The sequence below is a fragment of the Saccostrea cucullata genome, unplaced genomic scaffold, assembly GCF_032062105.1.
Source record: "Saccostrea cucullata isolate Sc308-1 unplaced genomic scaffold, CSIRO_AGI_Scuc_v1 ctg4321, whole genome shotgun sequence".
NCBI classification, from domain to species: Eukaryota; Metazoa; Mollusca; class Bivalvia; order Ostreida; family Ostreidae; genus Saccostrea; species Saccostrea cuccullata.
Genome location: NW_026931406.1, coordinates 5,498 through 29,628, shown reverse-complemented (window position 1 = coordinate 29,628; position 24,131 = coordinate 5,498). Strand labels below are relative to the sequence as shown.

The following is a 24,131-nucleotide window of genomic DNA, read 5'->3' as shown; positions in this document are numbered from 1 at the left end:
ATCACAAAGAAAATTATCATATAGAGATATGTAGATGTGTGCAATGTTAGAACAAAACGTACAATTTGTATATCTGTATTTTAAAACACAGACATATTTTTCATTAAGCATTGCTATTACGTTTTTTCTTGTTAGCTAAAAGAGCCGAAGTCCATTACCTTGAAACCGTGCTTCTTTTTCGACTTCTTCATGTTTCTGCAATGGCCAGTGATCTTCATGAACCTATACATTGAATTAAATTTCTACGGTGAGAAACGTTAATTTTTTTTTTCCAATTGAGGCAAACAGAAAAGCAGTTTGGCAAATATAATGGCACATATACAACAAAATGGAAAGATAAATTTTTGTATTTATTACTACATGTACTAGAGAGTATGTGAGCTGATCTAACATCTAATTTTAATTATATTGGAATTTTAAAAATCTAATTAAAATTATACGTTAGATTCGCTCGCATACTCTCTACACTAACATCTAACAACATCCCATAGAGGGTCACGTCAGAGGTCAATTTCTATAAACCAATCAAATCGTAGCCTGCAAAATAATTGTATATTTGTTGACGTACTTGAAACAATTAATTCTAGAGTTGTTCCGAATTTGACCTCTGACGTGACCCTCTATGTGATTTTAATAATGTTAGTGTAGAGAGTATGTGATCGGATCTAACATTTAATTTTAATTAGAATGAAATTTAAAATAATACATTAGATTTAAATACAGTAACTAATTTATTTAATTCATATAAATTTTAGTTTAATTGATCTAAAGACTATCTGTTTATGAAAACTGTTTGATTGATGTAGTAGGTACTCTGTTTAACTTCATTATTAATACTAACCGGATGAGACCTCGAAGATGGTACACTGCTTTTCACGGAAACTCCTGATAAAAATTAGTTAATATAGTATGTAGAACAAATGTATGCATTTATATAATTGCTAGAATATTTCACAGTCCTCTTCTCAATCAGACAAAGAAAACTTTTAAAAGAAGAACGTAAAAACAAAAGAAATAGAGAAACAAAAAAAACTCAAAGTACAATTTATATAAATCTGTTTATCAGTTATTTGCTTTCACGTACCATCATACGTATGAACATCTCTGCTATGTAGTGGATCCGAACGCGTTTGATAGAGTTCAGATTCTACAATGAACAAATAAAAATGTAAAGTCCATAACGAAGATGATACTGTAAAATCAATATTTTCATGGGGTTAAATTTTCGTGGTTTGAGTAAAAACTCTTGGTTTATGGGGATTTGGTTTTGTGAACTTTTCAATAGTTATGTATGTAACTTTTTACATTTCGTAGTGGACATAAATTCGTGGGACTCTTCATACCTCGAAAACAACGATAATTAGACCCCAACGAAAATTTGTGATTTCACAATATTAAGTTACTTTATTTATTTAGAAAGAATTTCTTCTCAAGACATACCTTGATCTATTCCTCGAAAATGAAATTTCTTCTTTTCATCCTGCAGAATAAATAAGCAATGTTTGTTTTTTTTAACTATAATCAAACAATTTACATATACATGTATATGTAATCATAATATAACAAGTTTTATAATTTTTGTTAAAATCTTCAGTGTTAAATTTATAAAATGATAGAAAATAAAAAAAAATGAATTAAGCAAATAAATCGAAGAACTAACCGTGGAAATATTTAATGAAGGAAAAGTATTCTTTTCTTGGAATCCAAATTGAGGTTCTAAAGGAAAAAAAAAGAATTTCCGTACTAGTTAAGACAATATTTTCCTTTGAGTGACTTTCATCTTATTGGTGGCTGCCATGAAAGTCACTCAAAGGAAAGAGAAATCTCATCACTGTTCATGTCATTCTAATAACATATCTACTGAGCAATATTATGCTTAAACATCATATTTCATGCTGAAAATGATACTAATAGCTGTTTATAATTTTTATTGTGTCTATTTGTTTTTGTTTGCAGAGCAAACACCTAAAAACACGAACCTATAAAATATTAGAAGGATCAGGTGTTATGGAAGACTACTGGTATTCATTCACGCCCGGTTAATATGATTTTATTTACTTAATTTAGTAAAGCATATGAAGATGGGATAAACCCTTACTTAATAATGAATAATATTTTGTATTGCGTCGAATCAGAAGTACTAGTATTTCACTCATGGTTCTTAAAACAGTTTAAGAGCAGTATAATGAAATACAATATAAGGAACAGTAATCACATTTTTAACTCCATTAAAACAATTCAGATAGAAAGTAAAGCAAACAAGGACCTCTAAAAATACCAGTTTTTGGATGAGGTGCCATGAATCCAAAACTTATTTCTTCAGCAGTAAAATATATTATACGTGGCGTACATATATGCCTCACCCCTTTGATTTATTCTCAAATATTCTTTAAGACACTTAAAGATATAAATGCCGTACTAGTGTTTTATTTTTAAAGAAATAAATATAAGTGGTGTCTCATTACTTTATATACTTTCTGCAAATAAGACAATTCCGTTCCATCACTTTTAAAAGTTATGAAATGTCATTTGATAAAAATTATTTTCTTTCCGAGTCGGATATTAAACCGCCTCTTATTGAAATATTTATGATCACGTGATCTCTCATGCTCACAGCAAACAATGGTCCAATCTCTTGAATGAGTCGAAAAGCATGATGGTCTACTACGTTTTTTTTTACTACAAACACGTACGTTAGGTAAATTTAGGATGCGATTTTAAATGACTGCTGGAAGGTCAATTTACTTAAGAAATAAACAACGTTATTCAGCGAACATGGCGTTATGAAAAGCAGTTGCTCTGCTGGCATATTCCATGATGCGCGCTAGCTAGAAGCAGTTGCGTCTAAACTCCTATGAACGCAGGTGATGACTACACGTTCATAGTGGGAGAGAGCAGTGAAAATGCAAATATAATTTTTTGAAACGTGTTTGAGAAAAATACGAAGAATAGGTACTAATTGAGAATTTCCAAGCAATGCTGTTATTTTTTGTTTTAAGTTGAATAAAGCAAAAGTCCATTACCTTTAAACCGTGCTTCTTTCTCGACTTCTTCATTTTTCAGCAATGGCAAGTGATCTTCAAGAACCTATACATTTAACGACAGATGATGCAATCTTTTGTCAATAATTTTAAAAATAATAACTTGGGTCATGTTTAAGTGAATAAAATAAAAATTTCACCGCGTAATTTTTAATTTTTTATTCAAAGTTGCACTAACATGGAATATGAAAAATATTTGTATAGAATAATAAGGATAGTTTCAGAAGGGTGTAATTTTGAACATCACAGAAGGTTTACAATTTCTTTATCTTCTCGAAATCTATAATTTGCATCATTTGCAATGAAATTAGGTAAAAAAAAAATATATACCAACTAGGCATCCATTTTTTTGTTTGTATCATTTCTTCTTAATTTAACCGTCTATGTTGAGAAATATGCTGATTTTTTTAAGCAAACGGAGAAGCAATTTTGCAGTTATAGTGGCACAAAAATCATATGCTAGAACAAATTTTATTTGTATTTATGAATTTAAAAATATATTTGATTTTAAAAATACATGTAAATAAACTAGTGGATTTATGTGAATGTTAGTTTAATTGATGTAAAGACTACCTGTTTATAAAAACGATTTGCTTTGTATTAAGTACTCTGTTTAATGTCATTATTAATACTAACCGGATGAGACCTCCATGATGATAACATTCTTCCATTGATAATTCCTGAAAAAAAAAACATTAGTTAACCCTTTAACTCCAAGAGATTTTGTGTTTTTTCTGCATTTATTTGAGCAAATATAATTAACCAACTTACTAGTTCACTGTATTCAAGACAAAAAAAAGAGAGTCATGAAAATGAAAGAAATAGATGAGACAAAACAACTTAAGTACTTGTACCACTAAATAGAAATCTTTTATCAGTTATTTGCCTTCACGTATCATCATACATACGTTCATTTCTGCCACTGAGTGGATAAGTCCGCGTTTCATTGTGATCATATTCTACAATGAACAAATAAAGATATAAAAGTTACTTACAAGGAAGGGTTTTATAATATATACTGTAAGTAGCTTTCATTATTTAGAGAATGTCTAATGAAGTCATACCTTGTTCTTTTCCTCGAAAATGAAATTTCTGCTTTCCATCCTGCGGAATGAATAAGCAATCTTTGTTTTTACTCTAATACTTGAAAGAACAAGTTTCACTTAGGGCCTGTTTTGGCCATATCTGTTCCGAAACGTCAGAACTGATCAGTTTTAGTTGAAAATATAACATGCTAAATTTCATTTAAACTCTGACTGTCTTACAATTAAAAATATGTAAACGTAGTTTTCTCACGAGTCCATAAATTATGACGTCATGAATTGTGTCATTTTCTTGAAATCTTTTTTAAAAAGTTTAAAATTGGCTAAATGTGTAAGCTGTTCATGTGTATCTTACATAGCCCCCAACCTCTGATCCAAAATGTTTAATTTTATTTTAATCCATCTTTTTTTTTTTTTTTTTGGATCTCAGGCTGGAGTCGAATTATTATCATTAGTTGAAGATGCTCAAAATCACTCAATCACTCATTCTCTTCAAAATTCAAGAACATGACTGCTTCACAAAGCCTATTTTTCATTAATTGGACTCTAGATATTTTTAATAGGAAATGAAAGCACACAGTCCCTTCTGTTGATTTTTGAAACAGGACATTCGGACTTGATCATTGGAATATAGACAGGGTCATTTCATGGAGTCAGTGAACGTACCTCTTTGCCAGTTTAACCATAATTATAATATAAAAAGTTTAAACCTAATCATTTTGTTTATCACATTCATATATTGTTGATAAATTGTTTAAATTTGAACGTTTTTAAATGTTATATTTAAAAATCTTTGATAAAAAAACTAAATTTTTAGATTGATGTAAATGTTTATTTGATTTCTGTCAAGATGTGTCATGTGTACTAGGTATTAATACATTACTTATACTAACCGGTTGAAACCTCCATGGTTGTGAATTGCTTTCCTCGAAAATTCCTGATGAAAAAATAGTTATATACTATGCATTTATTAGACCATATATACAAGTTAACCTCTATATTTTTTTAAAGTATATACATGTGTAATCCCAAAATCCATTACTCAGGACAAAGAAAATCATAAAAACAAAAGAAAAAAACCAACTTATTCATGTTATGTACCACTTTATATAAATCTGTTTATCAGTCATTTGCCTTCACGTACCATCATACTTAAGAGCATCTCTGTTACTAAGTGGATGGGAACGTGTATGATTGTCGTCTGGTTCTACAAAGATCAAGATAAAAAAGGCCATCAACGAGTGGGAGAATAATCATATTAATAATATGTGAACTTTCATTAAAAAGAGAGAATTTCTAATCAATTTTACCTTTTTGCCTTTTTGGATATAATCGCTTCTTTTCCCCCTGAGGAATGGATAAGCATTATTTATTTAAACTAAAACTTCAAATGTTACCATTCTTTATATAGAAAATTACCAATTCAAGACTTTATGCCGTTCTAATTAATTTTTCCGCTGGTATCTGACAAGAAAATTAAGTCCATTACTGAAATTAATATTACCACCAATTACCAAGGCTTTTGGGTAAAAAACTGTCCTTGAAGACCGTGGATTAGGCAGTTTATCCTCACATTTTGTCATACTTCCACCTACTTTTGAAATAAAGATGAAAAATGAGAAAGAAATTTCTTACTAGTATCTTATTTTTAAATATTTATTTAAATTATAAACTTAAGCTTACTCATATAAAGAGATTTTTTAAAATCAAGAACCAACTCATATCGAAGAAAATGATTCGTATTGCAATAACTGGATAAAGGATTTTTCATCAATAATAAATGTGTCAAGACAATGAGGTAGCACATACGTCCTTCGTTCGGTTTCCAATTTGCATAACGACTAATTATGAGAGGGGAATGGGTAATCGCAATGTCATTATCCGTAGCGGAGAAATGCGTCTGTAAAAATGAAATAATAATAAATTGATATATATCAATATCCAAGATAAAATAATAACAGATATTTTGTTTCAACCAAAGACAGGAAACACGTAAATAGGAAATAACACCTTTGAAGATAGATTTGTGAAAAGACTTTCCCTCGTGGGCCTTCTTGTTGACTGTTCTGAAACTGTGCTTTCTAGAAAATCACGAGAAATTGAAAAGTTTTTTTTTAAAAATCATTTTATAAAGCCATTATTGCTTGAAAGAATCTGAATCTGATGTAGAATCAATGTTTAAAAAACGAATTCTTACTTTTCGGGGCAACAGAAAATATATATCCACGAGTTCTAATTTTCTTCAAAAGATTCTTGTAGTTCCTCATTCCAGGAAATCTATTTGATGATCCTACTGAATAAATTCAAAAATGAAAGAGTTATTTTATTTTTGAATACGTATAATATACCTTAGCATAAGTACGATAGTTGATCCAAAAGTTCGTTGAATTTCTTTCATAAATTTTATCATGATTTGATGAAAGCAATTAATAGGCATATTTATATTAAAGAGTCAATATCCACAATGCTGGAAAATTTCACCACGTTCAAATTACCAATAATTGGTCACACGATAAAGTTATAAAAGCAAGAGGAGACTTCGACGTAACGCAAAGTTAAGTAGGTCACGTCACGTTACATAGGCATCTCGTCCTAATGTCAAATTCGGTTAAGTAATTCTACAGAATGCTGCCCTATTCTCCATTCTTTTTTTTTACGCACCGAATTATCTTCATATTACACTCATATTACAAAAATACTCCCCAATTTTTCATATGATGTTCCAATTTCAGTAGCAAGGTCAAGCACAGTACATCTGCGGTCAATTTACATTAACGCTTAATTTGTCTACGAGGAAAAAAGGCCCTCCAAAAGGCGGCCACACCTTTTATTAATTTCAATAAAAGTTCTTTTTTTCTACATTTTTCATGCCACTGGAAAACCAGTTGCTTTATGCATTTTTCTCCAACCAGTATCAGTAGTATTCGCGTATAAGTCAGAGTGTTGCGGAGATTTTAACAATTTAAATAAAAATTGCTTATCATCGAATTTTTTCAACATATTGATTTTTTTCTTTGGTTTACATACTTTTTCTCCTTCCCAGTCTGGCAGGGGCACTCCTTGTAAGACGTTCTATACGTGTTCCTTTTGCTGCACAGTAAAATCGAACGAGAGTTTTATCACATTTCAATGCCTGACTGAGCACAAAATTGCCACTTTTGTATGATCTCTCGTCTTGAGCTTTAATCGTCAAGGAACTTATCGTTTCGTCTATGTCATCAGCTATCTTTTCGAAGTTTTCCAAAATACATCTTCGAAGATTCTCTATGGGAAAAATGTTTGGTTTGTTGTAGTCATATAAAAAAAAACTACAAAAGTGTAACAGAAACTAGAGGTAAGTACTGGTTCCTCTGAGCTCCTCGAATGATACCTTCCCCAGTCCCCCATCTGATTATAATGACAAAGTCAATGTTTTGCTTTGGAAGATCCGAAAAAGGTGTCGGACCAAAAGTAAAATAAAAGAACCGAGTGGTAGGGCGTTTATGGTAAGAAAGTCATGGATCTTTCGAATGAGACCCTAAACGCCAGCAGGCATGCTTATGAAGCTATCTTAAATATTAGGACTAAGAAATATCTTCAGACGGTCTTACGACATATCCTAGTCTTAAGTGAGTCCATCGAAGCTGTCCTATATTAGGAGACCTCCTAATCTTAGTCTTTACTTTAAGACGACCTCGGACATGTCTTAAGTCATATCTTAATTGACTTTAAGATGCGTTGGTTTCAGTGCGTTAACATTTAAACATTTTCAGCTTCTTCTCTGCAACCACTGAACCAATTTTAACCAAATTTGGCATAAAGCATTTATGAGTGAAGGGAAACAAAAATTGTGAATTTCATGATCCCTCCCCTCTGGGGCCTGAGGGGTGGGGCAAAAACCACTAAAATTAATGCAATCTTTAAAAATCTTCTTCTTTACACCTGGACATCAAGCAGTCAATCTGTTTGCATGATTGTAATAAGCAATGAGTCTTCTACCAAAATTATGAAATTTATGGCCCTGGGGTCAGGGGTTTTAGTGCTAGGGTGGGGCTTAGAGGAGTATATAGTGAAAATGCATTATTTCTTTGAAAATCTTCTCTGCTCCTGGGTATTAAATGAATAACTAAGTACATAGTTATGATGACCAAGAGAGCCCCTACCAAAATTGTGAATTTTCTGGCCCAAGGGTCAGGGTTTCTGGTGTTAGGGCGGGGCTCTATTGATTATATAGTGAAAATACTTCAATTCTTTGAAAATTTTCTTCCCTGCTCCTAGGTATTAAATAACTAACTAAGTACATAGTTATGATGAGCAAGAGTGCCTCTTCCAAAATTGTGATTTTATGGCCCCAGGGTCAGCAGTTCTGGTGTTAAAGCGGGGCTCTGTTGATTATGTAGTGAAAATACATTAAATATTTGAAAATTGTATTCTCTGGTCCTGGGTATCAAGCATTTGAACTACCTATATAGTTATTATGAGCAAGGGCCCTAATTTTCGAGAATTGTGAATTTCAAGGCCCTCGGGTCAGAGGTACCATATACAGGGGGCTGTACTTATATATTGAAAATGAATTAATTGTTTGAAATCTGATCCTTGGTATTAATCAAATATTTTTGAAAAGCAAGGGTGCCTTTTCAAAAATGTGTGGACCTAGGTCTAAGGGTCAGGGATTCTTGTGTGGTAGGGGCACTTCTGATTATTGCTGAATATTACTGATTAGTTGAAATGCATTTTTTGTTCCCCTACCCTGCCTTTAGGTATTAAGTAACCAGACTAAGCAATTGCTAAGTGTATAGTTATGATGATCAGTGGTGCCTCTTTCAAAATTGTGAATGCCATAGTATCTGGCTTAAAACATGAATCAAATTCAATCACTGGAAAGTTGTTGCATGATGCTCAGGTGACCTATAAGGCCCATATGCCTCTTGTAATTATACAAAATAGTATTCGCATATGACTTTAGATGCTAGATTTGCTCGCATACTCGCTAGTCGCTACCCTAAGCGTAGGAGTATGCAAGCGGATCAAAATTTCATTCGATTGTTTTTTTCTAAAAAAGTAAAAAACAAGTAAAGTCTTTTAAAGAACTAAAGGGAGCTTACCCCCCCCCCCCACACACACATCTACATATGATGGTAACTTGAAATAGGGACTTCTTGTAGTGCTTCATTTACAAAAAAGAAAAAGAATAAATGCCTAAGATGGAATTTACGACATCTTAACTTAGGATAATCCTAAGATGCTTTCGTTTTACACCCCAAGACGTATCTTAAGATGTGCCTAAGATGTGTCCTAAGAAATATCCAAAGACATGTCTTAAGCCATATCTTAGAAAATTTTCATAAGCAGGCCTGCTGGATTTCTGTATTGCCATAGGAGTTGACATGATAACAATTCTTAAAACACAATGACTTCGAGAGTGCATCTCTCTGAGGGAAAAAATCTAATAGGAAGCCTGTTTGATTTTTTAACTTCCCTTCTGCTTCTAGGATTCTTTACTTGCTAGTTATTGATAGGCCAGTACTTGCCGGTCGAAACCCGCAATTAAATTTATTTCTTATGTTGTGAGGTGTGTTGTATTTGTATTGTTTCATCATGTCTAATATTAGTAACATTAAGTTTCTTGAACATTCCAGAGTGGTCAACATGCTCGGTCATTTTTTTAAGAACATTCTTGAACTTTGTGTATATCCAGAACTTTTCAGTAATATCATGTACTTACAACTTCTAGAATTTTCTAGATTTATAGTACTATATAAATACCCTGTCAATTCGATGCATAAACAATAATTTGTCGTATAAGTAACATTGATGTACAGGTGTATAAAGAGACTGGGATATAATTACACTGGACATTGTGTGCAGCAACGGACACTCTGATGTATGTATTTTTAGATTCTTGCTAAGTTTGTACTTTATGATTTGTATATATTAATGTTAATAAATTATTGTTAAGTTTAAATTGTGTGATTGATCTTTGCTGGCATTTAGGGTTATTCTGACCCATAACAGAATTGGGGGCTCGTCCGGGATAAAGAATTTCTTGCATTTTTGCAGTTTATTGTCAGAATTTTGTTAGTTGAAACTTTAAATTAAATTATAAGCCAGCAGAAATCAACATCGTATTTTCGGTCACAGACTTTCTTAATTCACCAAGTGTTCAGGTTTTTGATACGTTAAAAAAGGATGACTTGATCGCATTAGGTTTGCATTTTGGGATAGATGTTAAATCCTCTCAGAAAAAGCAAGACATTAGAATTAAGGTTGCAAACAAACTAGTAGAAGAAAACATCTTTTTAAAAACTACGATCTTTCAGAATATACAGTTAAATCAGAGTTAGGCTCTTATAAAATGGCAGAATATCAGTTTCAAGTAGAGTTAGAGAAAATGCGATTTGAAAGAGAAAAATTAGAAAGAGAAGATCGAGAAAGTGAAAGAGAAGAACGAGAGCGTGAACGGAAATTTGAATTAGACAAATTAGCAGTAGATAGAGAAGAGCGTGAAATGAACTTTGAGTTAGAGAAATTAAGATTACAGCACCAACCAGAACCGTCATTTGTCAAGAATGAATTTGACGCAGCAAAAAATATTAGGTTAGTTCCAAAATTTCAAGAAAAATCTGTAGACAAATATTTTCCTCAATTCGAAAAAGTAGCAGAGAATCTTAAATGGCCACAAAATGTTTGGTCAACGATGTTACAAAGTGTACTGGTTGGCAAAGCAGCTGAGGTATACTCTGCACTAGGGGTAGTTGAGAGTTCAGACGATGAGAAGGTCAAAGCAGCAATATTAAAAGCCTATGAATTAGTACCTGAAGCATATAGACAAAAGTTCAGAAAGTATAGAAAGTTTGATAATCAAACATTTGTTGAATTTTCACGTGAGAAAGAAGATTTATTCGATCACTGGTTTAGATCTAAGAAACTTGATAAAACTTTTGCTAATTTGCGCCAAGTCATCCTGGTAGAAGAGTTTAAGGAATGTGTTCCTCAAGATTTGAAAACACATTTAGAAGATAAGAATGTGAAAACTCTTGAAGAGGCAGCAGTCATATCTGATACTTATGCTCTGTCTCATAAAAAGAATTTTGTATCAAGATCACAGACTAGCAGTAATCCTACCAATTCAGACACATATAAAAAGAGTGGTTCAGGGTCTCAGTCTTGCACAAGTCTCCAGTCTTCATCCCAAGTTCTAAATCCGGTCCAGGACGTGTTGAAGGATCTTCTGGAATAGGGTCGCTTCCTACTTGTAGTTATTGTAAGAAAAAAGGTCATTTGATCAGTGAATGCTTTAAACTTAAGAGAAAAAATGATTTTGATAAAACTCAACCACATGCTTGTGCGGCAGTTAGAGGTGATAGAGAAGATTTAGTTTCGATTTGTTCTGACACTCCTGATGTCCAGGGTTCACAGTCCGGTTCTATTGATTCTATGGAGGATTATAAGCTTTTTATGTCTCAGGGATTTGTTTCACTCGGTGACTCTAGCGAAATTAAACCTGTCCAGATTTTGAGAGATACTGGTGCTGCACAGACGTTATTGTTAGAGGGCGTGCTTCCTTTGTCTGAGCAGACTTCTACTGGTGGGTCAGTTTTATTACAGGGTGTGGAGCTAGGCGTCATTGATGTTCCCCTGCATAGAATTAGCTTGAAGTCAGATTTAGTTACTGGACCTGTTATCGTAGGAGTTTGACCTACTCTTCCCGTTCCAGGCATTTCTTTGTTGCTAGGCAACGATTTAGCTGGTGGAAAAGTTGTACCAGATCCTATAGTTTGTGAGAAAATCACTTCCAATGTCATGTGCGATGATGAAGATGATGACATTTATCCAGCCTGTGCTGTTACTAGAGCGATGGCCAGAAGACGAGAAATGGAGGCAGACCGTACTGAAACCTTTGACGAGACGAATTCCTCTATTGATATTGATTTGAATGACACTTTCTTATCTGACCTTGAAGGCACTCAATCAAGCATGGAACCACACAATATCAAGAAGTCGGTGACGAATGAACCTTTATCAAAATTTAGTGGTGATGAAGATGAGTTAAATCTACCAGAAAGCCAAGGCAAGGATATCATAAGCCGAGAGCAGTTACTTTCAGCACAACATAAAGACCCAGATATCATTCAACTTAGTAAGAGGGCACTTCCACCAGAAGAGACCACTAAAGTTGGAGAGTGTTTCTATATGAAAGATGGTATCCTTATGCGAAAATGGTGACCACCTGACGCTTCCCCAGATGAAATGTGGCGTGTTGTTCACCAGATAGTGGTTCCAGCTGCTTATCGTCGAGATGTCATGCGTTTAGCTCACGATACACCTATGGCAGGTCATTTAGGTGTCAATAAGACTTATAATAGGATTTTAAGTCATTTTCATTGGCCTAAGCTAAGAAAGGATGTTTCGAAGTTTTGCAAGTCATGTCATGTTTGTCAGATGGTAGGTAAACCGAATCAGAAGATACCATCCGCCCCTCTCCATCCCATTCCAGCTTTCGAAGAACCGTTTAGTCGAGTATTGGTGGATTGTGTAGGACCTTTGCCTAGGACCAGATCTGGGAACCAGTATTTACTTACCATTATGTGTACATACACTCGATTTCCTGAAGCCATACATCGTAGTAATATAAAGGCAAAGAGCATAGTTAAGGCCCTAACCAAGTTTTTCAGTTTTGTAGGAGCACCTAAGGCAATTCAGTCGGATGAAGGCTCAAATTTTATGTCAGGATTGTTCCAGCAAGTTATGCATGAGTTGGGTATTAGGCAGTATAGATCAACTGCTTATCATCCTGAGTCCCAGGGAGCGCTAGAACGTTTTCATCAAACCCTAAAAACAATGCTGAAGACCTATTGTTATCAGTATGAGAAAGACTGGGATGATGGGGTTCATCTTGTACTATTTGCTGCACGAGAGGCAGTCCAGGAGTCTCTTGGGTTCAGTCCTTTTGAATTGGTGTTCGGTCATACGGTGAGAGGTCCTTTGAAATTGTTGAAGGAAAAGTGGCTGACTGAGACTAGTGATCTAAATCTTTTAGATTATGTGTCTGCTTTCAAAGAAAAAACTTTACAATGCTTGTAAATTAGCACAAGAAAATTTGAAGAGTTCTCAGTTGAAAATGAAAATGTGGTATGACAAAGATGCCAGAAATGGGGTATTTAAACCAGGTGATAAGGTTCTTGTATTTTTACCTATTCCTGGTCATCCTTTACAGGCCAAATTTTATGGCCCTTATGAAATTGAAAGCAAGATTAGTGATGTAAACTATGTAGTTAAGACACCAGGTCGACGTAAAGAGAAACGGGTTTGTCACATTAACATGTTGAAAGAGTATTTTGAAAGGTGTGACCGAAATTCTGTGAAACCAGTTTCCACTTTAGCCAATGCTAAGACTGTTCAAAATTATATTGAAAGTGATACGAGTGTAGAAATGAATGAGGAAGATTGTAATCAGAGTGTCTGCTTGAAAAACTCAGAAATTTTGGCTGATTTTGAAGCCAAACTTGGACATCTGAACATTCACCAAAAAGAACAAGTTAAAAACTTGATGAATGAGTATCATCAAATCTTTTCGTATGTTCCAAAGAAAACTAATGCAGCTTGTCATGATGTCATAGTTGGCGACGCTCTGCCTATCAAACAACATCCGTACCGTCTCAATCCAATAAAATTGCAGTACCTAAGAAGGGAAGTGCAGTACATGTTGGACAATGACATTGTTGAACCTAGTAAAAGTGATTGGAGCTCACCGTGTATTCTTGTACCAAAACAGGACGGTTCCTACCGATTATGTACAGGCTTTAGAAAGGTGAATTCTGTTACCAAAACTGATTCATATCCGATACCTAGAATCGATGACTGTATTGACAACATTGGAAACGCGAAATTTGTCAGTAAATTTGACCTGTTGAAAGGACACTGGCAAGTGCCGTTAACAGAAAGATCAAAAGAAATATCTGCTTTTGCTACACCAGATGGACTTTACCAGTATAAAGTAATGCCTTTCGGCATGAAAAACGCACCGGCTACATTCCAAAGGATGATTCACTCCCTTCTTCAAGACCTTGAGGGATGCGAGGCCTACATTGAGGATGTCATCATATACAGCAACACATGGGACGAACATATCCGAATCATGCGTACTTTATTTGACATTTTAGCTAAAGCAAATTTAACTGTGAATCTTGAAAAGAGTGAATTTTGTGTCATGCTTATGTAGAGTATTTAGGTCATAAAGTAGGTCAAGGTTATGTTACACCCATAATGGCTAAAGTGGAAGCTATTGCAAAGTTCCCGATTCCTACAAACAAGAAAGAATTAATGAGGTTTTTGGGCATGGCTAGATTTTACAGAAAATTTTGTCCAAATTTTTCCTCAGTAGTTAGTCCACTTACAAATCTTTTACAAAAGAGGGTTAACTTTGAATGGACAAAGGATTGTGAAAAATCCTTTCATAAAATCAAATCTGTCCTTATGAGCAACCCAGTTCTGTCAACTCCAGATTTTTCTAAGCAATTTAAGCTTACTGTTGACGCTAGTGATGTTGGAATCGGGGCAGCTTTGTTTCAAGAACATAGTGATAAGGTAGATAGAGTTGTTTCTTATTTTTCAAAGAAACTTACAAAATGTCAACAAAAGTATTCCACCATTGAAAAGGAATGCCTTGCTTTGTTGTTAGCCTTACAGCATTTTGATGTTTATCTGAATGTTACATTGCATCCAATTCTTGTATATACTGATCACAACCCCCTGACATTTTTGCATAAATTGTCAAACAAAAATCAAAGACTGACTAGATGGAGTTTGTTGTTACAAGAATACAACATAACAATTAAGCATATCAAAGGCAAAGGCAATGTTATTGCAGATGCCTTGTCCAGAGTATCATGAACAAATTAGATTTTGTATTAATGTACATATATTTTATTTTAATAATATAAGTTTTCATTGACATTCAAACTTTATAAGGGGGGAGGTGTTGTGAGGTGTGTTGTATTTGTATTGTTTCATCATGTCTATTATTAGTAACATTAAGTTTCTTGAACATTCCAGAGTGGTCAACATGCTCGGTCATTTTTTTAAGAACATTCTTGAACTTTGTGTATGTCCAGAACTTTCCAGTAAAATCATGTACTTACAACTTCTAGAATTTTCTAGATTTATGATACTATATAAATACCCTGTCAATTCGATGCATAAACAATAATTTGTCGTATAAGTAACATTGATGTACAGGTGTATAAAGAGACTGGGATATAATTACACTGGACATTGTGTGCAGCAACGGACACTCTGATGTATGTATGTTTAGATTCTTGCTAAGTTTGTACTCTATGATTTGTATATATTAATGTTAATAAATTATTGTTAAATTTAAATTGTGTGATTGATCTTTGCTGGCATTTAGGGTTATTCTGACCCATACATAACACTTATCTGTACTTAGGGCCATTGAATAGTTAGGGATCTTTTATGTGCAAACACCTACTTCGACAAGGGACCTCAGTTGATACTGTGTCATCCAGAGAATGAGTCTCAATGTCCCGCAGTCGGATTTAAACCCGCAACGTAAAACCCTATATATTTCATGTAAGCTTGATTCAATGTGTCGATGAAGTATATGGAGATAACGAACAGTACTCAATATCAAAGTCCATAAAACAATACAAAATAGGAGCAGAGCAAACACGGAGCTCCAAAACATGAGATGTGAGATCAGGTGCCATTGAGGAGTGAGCATCCCCTGCCGGCCAGTCACACCCGCCGTGTTACTTGTCATGATCGGGAAATAACGGAAAAATCCGTCGTCAATTCAGTGTATATATAATGGACATACAATACAATTTCGATACACCCCGTGGGGATCCGGGTTAGAATAGGTCCTCAGTACCCCCTTGCTTATCGTACAAGGCGACTAAATGGGGCGGTCCTTCGGATGAGACCGTATAAACCCAGGCCCCGTGTCACAGCAGGTGTTGCACGATAAAGATCCCTCCCTGCTCAAAGGCAGTAAGTGCCGAGCATAGGCCTAAATTTGCAGCCCTTCACCAGCAATGGTGACGTCTCCATATCAGTGAAATATTCTGGAGAGGGACGTTAAACAGTATACAATCAATCAATCAATTTCGATACAAAATCAAATATCAAATCCGTCGTCAATTCAGTGTATAATTAATGAACTAACAATTAGTTAAGTATGAAAAACGTCAGTCAGCATAAAATACCTTTCTGTGTTGCGTTCAACATTTTGCTATTCGAAACCCATTTACTAAGAATATATTCTTCATTCTTTGACTTAAGCTCCTGCAGAAGTGTCTCCAGTCCTATTCTTCCCCTTTGCTCTACCATTTCTAAAAATACGGTCACCCTTTGTCGACGCTGATGCTGTAATTCAATTTGCTGAATTTCATCATCATCTAGCATTCTTTTAATATTTTCACTCTCCACAAGTCTCAGTGGTTCTAGTTCATCTAAAAGCAATGCTTTGTTTTCATCTAGTTCACAAATATTTATGTCTTCAACACCTGAAACTAAAAATATAGGCTACATTAATGAATACGGTGATAAAAGTTGAAGATTATTGGCTAAATACGCTAAAAAGATCTTTATATGTATTTTCGTCAGAATGATATGCAACAACTTGAATAATTGAATGTACGTTTAATTTTCTTGTATAAATAAAATTCTTTAAAATGGCAATAATTTCCGGTATTGACTGTAAATATAGACATTATGATAGCATTAAGATAGAAAATATAGACAATATGATAGCATTAAGATAGAAAATATTGGCATATTCTTACTTTTACATTTTTCATCACATCCTATGAAAACTTCAACCCGAATGTTCAGGCCTTCTTCGGGAAATTTAATATCCATATCAGAAAACAGTTCCTGAAGAAATAATTTGACTCGGTTGCTGTCCAATACCTGAAGGGCGTTTTCAGTCAATGGTTTAACTATTATAACGACTGATCCCAAATGAGCATTTTTTATGCTAAGGTGAAGCATTTTATTTGTAATTTCCTCAATCCTTGTGTCTGTATTGATTTCATTTGTTATTTCTTCTTCAAGATCTCTGGATCCTTCTATTCTCATTCTAATAGTAGAACCTGTTGAAATACGGTGTGGTGTAGACATTGCCTTCAGGTAAATTGTTACATTTATATGATACTTTCAAATTAAAATCGGACGACTTTTACATGTGTTCCGAATCTTATCAAATTAGTTAACTACAAATAAATAATTCTTAAACACAATGTCATTCATGCAATATTATAATATTAAGATCAAAGTATTACGAATAAAAGAAATCCTTATGGAAACATTTCAAAACCCAGCATATTATGATGAACCCTAAAGTACTGTAAATCACTTTTTATTCGCGAGAACTTTATTTTTGCGTAATTACGCGAGACAGTGTGCTCGCAAAAATTAAATTCTCGCGTATAATAGTATTTCATAAGATTTTATAGAGCAATAACCACAATTCGTGAAAATTTTGTCTCGCTAATCAAGAGTCAATGACTATATCGGGAAAATAAGGTGTCGCGAAAATTTAGTGATCTCCAGTAATTCCATTTTTTCTGTTATAAGAGATTTATTGAATTCATCATAACGAATTAAATTTGCTATGAAAGGCTTGCCGAATTTGTAATTCTAGATAAATTCTAAATAAAAAATCAAAAGTTGGTCTACCGAATTTTTGCAAATTTGACTACATATATATGTTAAATCGAATTCAAACATATATCTCGACAGCTCTGAAACAGGATTCCTTGGCTATTCCTGACAAGAAACATTATGTAATTTTATACATGCACATGGCTTCTTAAATACATGACTAACCTTGTGAAGAGAAGTAATTAGACGGTAAACTATTAAACTATTTTATATTTCTCTTCTATGCAGTGCTTTCATGATTTACTGAGTTTTTCCGTATCAAAACTTTTCCATTTTTTCCAGGAAAATTCATTGGATTGGCAAATGGATAATATAGGTTATATTTTAAATTTAATGTTTCTGTACATAGCTTTATAAGGAATATCAGTATAGTTACCTTTCTGCCATAAATTAAATTTGAGAATAGAAATATTACATACCATGTAAGGCTTTTTTCTTTGGATTAAATGACTGTTGGAATTTTACATCGATCTCCATGTCTTTGCATGAATCTTCGTTGAACAATATACAATCAATCAATCAAGAAAAAATATTTCCGCTAAACATTATAATTATAAAATTATATAAACAAAAGTATGATTTCAAAATGTCAGATCTAATACCTAACATTTGTTAATTGATTTCTATTAAAATATTTTCCATATATTTAACAATAAATCTGAAAAAAAAGTCTTTGAAAACATACCGTGCTATCTCAAATTATCAAGGTACTTATTTCTTAAATTGCGTACACAAGTTATTCTTGTTAACACAGTTTACCCCCCTGGCCGTTAAAATTCGCCAAGTTACGAAAAAATCTGTTTGAAGGAGACATGTTAATGATGTGTTAACGACGCGATGCATGAACATTTCAGAAAAATATTAATCATTATACGAGTGCCACGTACAATTTTTGATTATTTGCAAGAAATTTATTATTATATTAAAATTTAGAAGTACTGAGTACATAATTTTACTTTATCTTATTATTAAATTGATTGCATATTTTTTTAATTTTTGATATCGTTATAGACAGTAAATAATGCCCACATATCAAGGAGAAAAGTTCCCTTGGCATCCAACGGATTAGTTTTATGAAACTACAGTAATCAAATAAAAAAACCATATACCTGCTTTCATCAGTAAGGCAATTATCTCTTCTCCACTTCTATTGTGTTGAGCATGTGGTAAAGATTCCAAAAAGCAAGAAAGAATTGATGAAATTCTTGTCTCTATTATGAAATCAAGTGCTAAATTCGCTTGCTCACACACAGTGCGATTTTCATGCAAAATCTTGTCATGCATATCTAAAGAAAACTCATTTTCGGGAAGTTCTTGCAAAAGGAAATCAACTGTACTGGTGGGGCTGATCGTTTTTGAAAGGTATTTTTTGGAATGTTTTATACGGTCAATCCATTTTCCAAGATCTTGCATTTCTACAATCAAATTGTTTTAAAACACTCATGATTCCACTGCTATATTTGCGTTTAGTTGTATGTGGCTTTAACACATTAACTAAAATAATTCAAATTTGATTAAAAATTTAATTAAATCTAACGGTTGAAGTGAAGAACTTTATGAAATGTCTAATTATATACCTCTATCTTCAATAATTCACATATAAAATACATCACATATAAAATAAAAAAGGATATTAACTGATCAATATGTACATCACCCAGTTAATAAGGCAGGTAACCATCTATTTCTTTAAAATCAATCATTAAAATTGAATTTTAGAGAGACTTGGATTTAATTCTATTAAAGGTTTTCAAACCTAATCGTAGTTCTCTTTTTTAGGAAATTTTTGAAAGTAATAAGATTGAAATAATTATAACATTCTCAACAACAACAGTGAGTTTGAGTTACTTTATCTTTAATGAATTTCTAAGCGCCATAAAATCCTTTAAAAAGAGAACCAAGGCGGGTTTTATAGAATGTCCTTCCAAACCTCTTTTCATTACACCTCATCAAATATTAACAGTGGTGAAAGTAAACCTGAATGTGCTAAAAAATTTCTTTGAATAGCGGTATCAATCAGATATGGATACTTTAAGAAAATTTCAAAGCATAAAGTGGTAACAAATCAGTAGCATCGAAAAGAAGAATTTTCAACACTAAATACAACCAATCCCCACGAAAAATTAAAGTCAAGACTCTGACATTATAGACAGATGCGTTTTCAATAAAAATGGAACACACAAAACATACCTTGTAATTGGTATATTTTGACATTTAGCAAAAATATTCTGATTCTACAAAACATATACAGGGATGCTCACTCCTCCATGGCACCTGATCCCTCCTCTTATGTTTTAGAGGTCCATAATTGCTCTGCTCCTGGTTTGTGTTGTTTAGATTGACATGGAGCTTCCATATTTCATAGATGTTTAAATTTCTCAATGATAAATTGATAATATCTATGTGGTTTTTGGAGACGAGGTCCTCCAATAATATTTTGGAATTTCTATATGGTTGTCCTTTTTATATCCTTATTAGCCGAGGTGATTTCGATATGCCAATACTGGATTCTTATACTTCATAAAAATCTTTACAAACAAAGATACATTGCCAGGTCAAGCAAATACTCTATCAGACCCCTATCTTTACTATTCACAACGAAACATATGGTGATAGCGAACAGTATTCAAGATCAAAAGTCCATAAAACAAAACAAAATAGGAATAGAGCAAACACGGACCTCCAAAACATCGGAGTTGGAATCAGGGACCATGGACGAATGAGTATCCCCTGCAAACTGGTCACTCCCGCCGTGTGCTCCTTGTCATGAACGGAAAATAACGAAAAAATCCGTCGTCAATTCAGAGTATTAATTATATACCAACAATTAGTATGAAAAACGTTAGTCAGCATTTAACTCAATGATGAATTGTATTTGCTGACAAGGTCATTGTATCGGCCATAGAATATACGAAATGATGTCTTAAAACGAGACTGCTGAAATTCTTGTTTCATCAACTCTTTTGTCATTAATATACCTCGTTTTGGAAATTGTTCATACGTAGAGCATACTCTTGCGTATCGAATCAACTGAGATATATACATTCCGTATGCAGGTGATGAAGGTACATGTATATTACTGCATAAGTAAGGGAAGTTGACGATAGAAAAAAGTTAAAGTCATCACGTTTATCATAGAGCTTGGTTGTTAGATTACCATTCACGTCTTTCTCAAGTAAAATATCCAATTATTAAACAGATGTGTCACACTCTGTGGTATCTTTTATCCTAAGCTCACCAGGATATATCGTATAGACATAAGAATGGAAATTACCATTCTTTATTGAGAATACTTTGTCGATATATCTAAATGCACAGTTGAAGGCCAGAGCAAGTGTTTTCTTCTTGTCGAGCATAAGATTTTGGACAAATTCTGCTTTATATAAATAGTTATATACATAAATATGTCTGCTAATAACAATTAGCGCAATTGGTACCAATGAGAATTCCAATAGATTGTTGGAAGACATGGTCTCCAAAAAGAATATAGACATTGTCAATCAGAAACTGAAGTATCTTTTTGATGTCAACTTCAGAATACTTGTGTGTACAGTCAGAATGTTTTTTAACAAAATAACTTGCAAATGACCAATAACAAGGTAAGTAAATTTACGAGTTTCATTTTTATTGAAAAACAGCTGTCGATGATATCAAAAAGCCTGGACATTAATTTATCGTAGGGAATGGTTGTGTTTTAAGTTGAAAAGTCGTAAGTTTTTAAAAAGCTGATGATTTTGGTGAAAACTTGTGATTTCAAATTGACCAAAAGTTTCTTGGAATGTTTAAGTATCCACATCTAATTCACACCACTTTTTGAATATATTGTTGCACAGTACTCTTGAAGTTTTTATTCACTATTGTTATTATCCTAGTGAGGAGTGAAGATAGAGGCTTGGTTGAACATTTACTAGAACCCCCTACATATCTTTGTTTGCAAGGATTCTTATGAAATTTTGGAGTCCAATATGCCGGTATATATGTATATTCAAATTCATTTTGGTTTTTTGGGATATTAAAAACATTCAAAACTTACATATGATTTTAAAGAGTTCCTTCCTTAGAAAAGGGACTCATGACTTTCACTTATAATGCCAAGCGCTTGGCGAAAAAACAGTAACTGCCTATGTTTACGTATTAGGTTTGATGCGTCGCCGCGAATTTTAATCGAATCCAGGCCTGCATATCACGAAGCAAACGCTCTACCAATAGGCTATCGTAACAGGTCTAAAAATTTATGAAGAAAGATATTTTCCAACGTACCGTCTCTTTTGGTGAAATCCGTAGTCTTTTCTAAAATTTCAGCCACATGCTTGTAAAGATTTTTCATTATTAATAAGAAAGAACCATGTTCAAAACTGGATTTTCGTAAAAGAATTTTCAAAAGTATGTCCATTCTTTTGTGCCTGGCTTTATATGGGTTGCAGATCTCTTCCTTTTCGTTGTCGGTTATGATATTATTTTCAATGAGATCGTCAACTATGTATTTTGGATCAATCTCATCTTTAAGGTATCGATAATTTCGCCGAATCATTGTCTCTGTAAAATAGACTTATTGACATTGTAAATTTTCTTTTCTTTAAAATATTTTTCATTAAACAGGCAAATATTCTTAAATAATTTATACATTGAAAAAGGATATTGTTGACAAACTGTAATTATTTAAGATATAATTATCAATAAACTATTTATAATTTTCAATATCCACGAATTTACCGTCAGAGAGCATTTCCTTTGCATCTACATCCTCATCCGTCTCCATTTCTGATTCAACATTGTCTGCAAAATATACCTGTTGGTATAATCTCTTCATCATTTCGTGTAAGACGTATTAACAAGCCTCTGTCTTTTTTTTCCATTAAGCTTATTTTGATAAGTATCGTATTTGAAAGGGGCACAATTGAAAAATTTCAACTTACTTGAAAAGAAACTTTAACAAGCTAAATAAATTAAAGATAAACTGACAAACATGTTGTAAGCATCATTAATAAAAAAAATCCTCCAAAATTCTATATAGTGCGACATATATTTGATATTATAAAGGTTGATAAGATGAATGGTCTGTTAAAAATATTATGTGCACAGAGTTTGTAAATAAGAAAAACAAAAATTTACAAGATTTTGTCTTTGAAGAAATGTTATATTGCAAAGTTGCAATAATACAAGGAATTACCTTCTTGGTGTTGGATATTTGCAGATAGATAAATAGATGGATCACTCTCAAACGTACTACTATAACCATCTATAAAAGAAATCAAAATCAGTCCCATGAACAGTAATACCGTTTAACTTTTTATGAAAAATCCCTATTTTCGTAGTAATCAATACCATGCTATTAAAGTTAAATATTTGAAAAACTTGAATTTTTCGATTATCATGACTACTTTACAAGCTTTGAATACAAACAACCCTAACATTTCTCATTTAAAATTAAATATAAGTTGCCTAATTTGACTGTTTTTAATTATGTTATTTTAATTAAAATGTTCTCAATGTTATACAGATGGTCTGTAAAATTCTGCTTAAAATTATTCTTATTTGCAGGGGAACTAAGGAACATAAATTTCATGGAATAAAAATCTGTTTATTTATACCCCATTGCAAAAAACCTGATTCTTTTGAGTACAAGTATGTTTAAATTTATGAAATTTTCTTACGTTTAGTTAATTTTGGATGACAAAAAGTCTTAAGGAAATACAAAAAAAAAATATTTGGAAATATTATTTTAAAAAGAGGGGAATATTAATGAATATAAAACATAAAGTAACCTTCGCGAGTGTACACAGGTCTCTGGTTCAAATTTCTGCTTACTCCTGATGTATGGTGGCTCCGATCTTAAAAAAATGTTCTATGTCATCAACAAATGAAATTTAACATTAAGTTTATGGAGATAGCAAAAAGTATTCAAGCTCAAAAGTCCAATAGTCAATACAAAATAGGAGCAGAGAAAACACGGACCTCCAAAACATCAGAGGTTGGATCAGGTGCCATGTTCTTAATTATTATATTTTTAAAGTTTTAAAAAGTTATCAATCCAACACAAATTTTTAAACAAATTTTATTTTTGAAAACAAATAGCAAATACCAAAATGCATGTTCATGATTGAATATATACTTTGCAGTACTGAATTGCTTCTTATATACAAAAGTAACTGTAGATGTAAACAAGATGTGTTAGTGATACACTGATGCCCCCGTATGGCAGCTTATGGCGGGAGTTGAAGTTCCACAAATGCAAGTCAAACTCCTAAGGTCAATGTCGAAAATCAAAAATGTTGGTACCCTAAGGAAAATCTTGTAACAAGAAATACACCTGTGAAATATGAAAACCATAGCTTCAACAAATTAAAAGTTATGACCAAGGTTTTCGCGGAAAAACAGACAG

The 24,131-nt window shown here is 33.0% G+C and overlaps 2 protein-coding genes across 2 annotated transcripts; both read right to left on the bottom strand.

Moving 5' to 3' along the window:
* Positions 1-3,929: 3,929 nt before the first annotated feature.
* Positions 3,930-16,945, bottom strand: LOC134232523 (uncharacterized). Its single transcript, XM_062714502.1, has 5 exons — positions 16,870-16,945; positions 16,291-16,590; positions 7,112-7,348; positions 5,229-5,291; positions 3,930-4,000 (listed from the first exon to the last, which is right to left on the bottom strand). The coding sequence occupies exons 1-5, from the start codon at positions 16,943-16,945 to the stop codon at positions 3,930-3,932; spliced, it is 747 nt and encodes a 248-aa protein (XP_062570486.1).
* A 1,875-nt stretch (positions 16,946-18,820) lies between these two features.
* Positions 18,821-23,575, bottom strand: LOC134232524 (uncharacterized). Its single transcript, XM_062714503.1, has 5 exons — positions 23,515-23,575; positions 22,920-22,988; positions 22,463-22,525; positions 22,010-22,285; positions 18,821-19,164 (listed from the first exon to the last, which is right to left on the bottom strand). The coding sequence occupies exons 3-5, from the start codon at positions 22,506-22,508 to the stop codon at positions 18,821-18,823; spliced, it is 666 nt and encodes a 221-aa protein (XP_062570487.1). The 5' UTR covers positions 22,509-22,525; positions 22,920-22,988; positions 23,515-23,575.
* Positions 23,576-24,131: the final 556 nt, after the last annotated feature.

Coding starts and splice junctions, on each gene's coding strand:
- LOC134232524 (XM_062714503.1), bottom strand. CDS start 22,508: ATGGAGACGGATGAGGATGTAGATGCAAAGGAAATGCTCTCTGACG. Junction 22,286..22,462: donor AAAGGAAATGCTCTCTGACG/GTAAATTCGTGG, acceptor TCTATTTTACAG/AGACAATGATTCGGCGAAAT. Junction 19,165..22,009: donor GGATTTCACCAAAAGAGACG/GTACGTTGGAAA, acceptor ATTTGATTGTAG/AAATGCAAGATCTTGGAAAA.
- LOC134232523 (XM_062714502.1), bottom strand. CDS start 16,945: ATGGATATTAAATTTCCCGAAGAAGGCCTGAACATTCGGGTTGAAGTT. Junction 7,349..16,290: donor GTTGAACGCAACACAGAAAG/GTATTTTATGCT, acceptor TTTTTCCCATAG/AGAATCTTCGAAGATGTATT. Junction 5,292..7,111: donor CAGACTGGGAAGGAGAAAAA/GTATGTAAACCA, acceptor TGATCTTTGTAG/AACCAGACGACAATCATACA.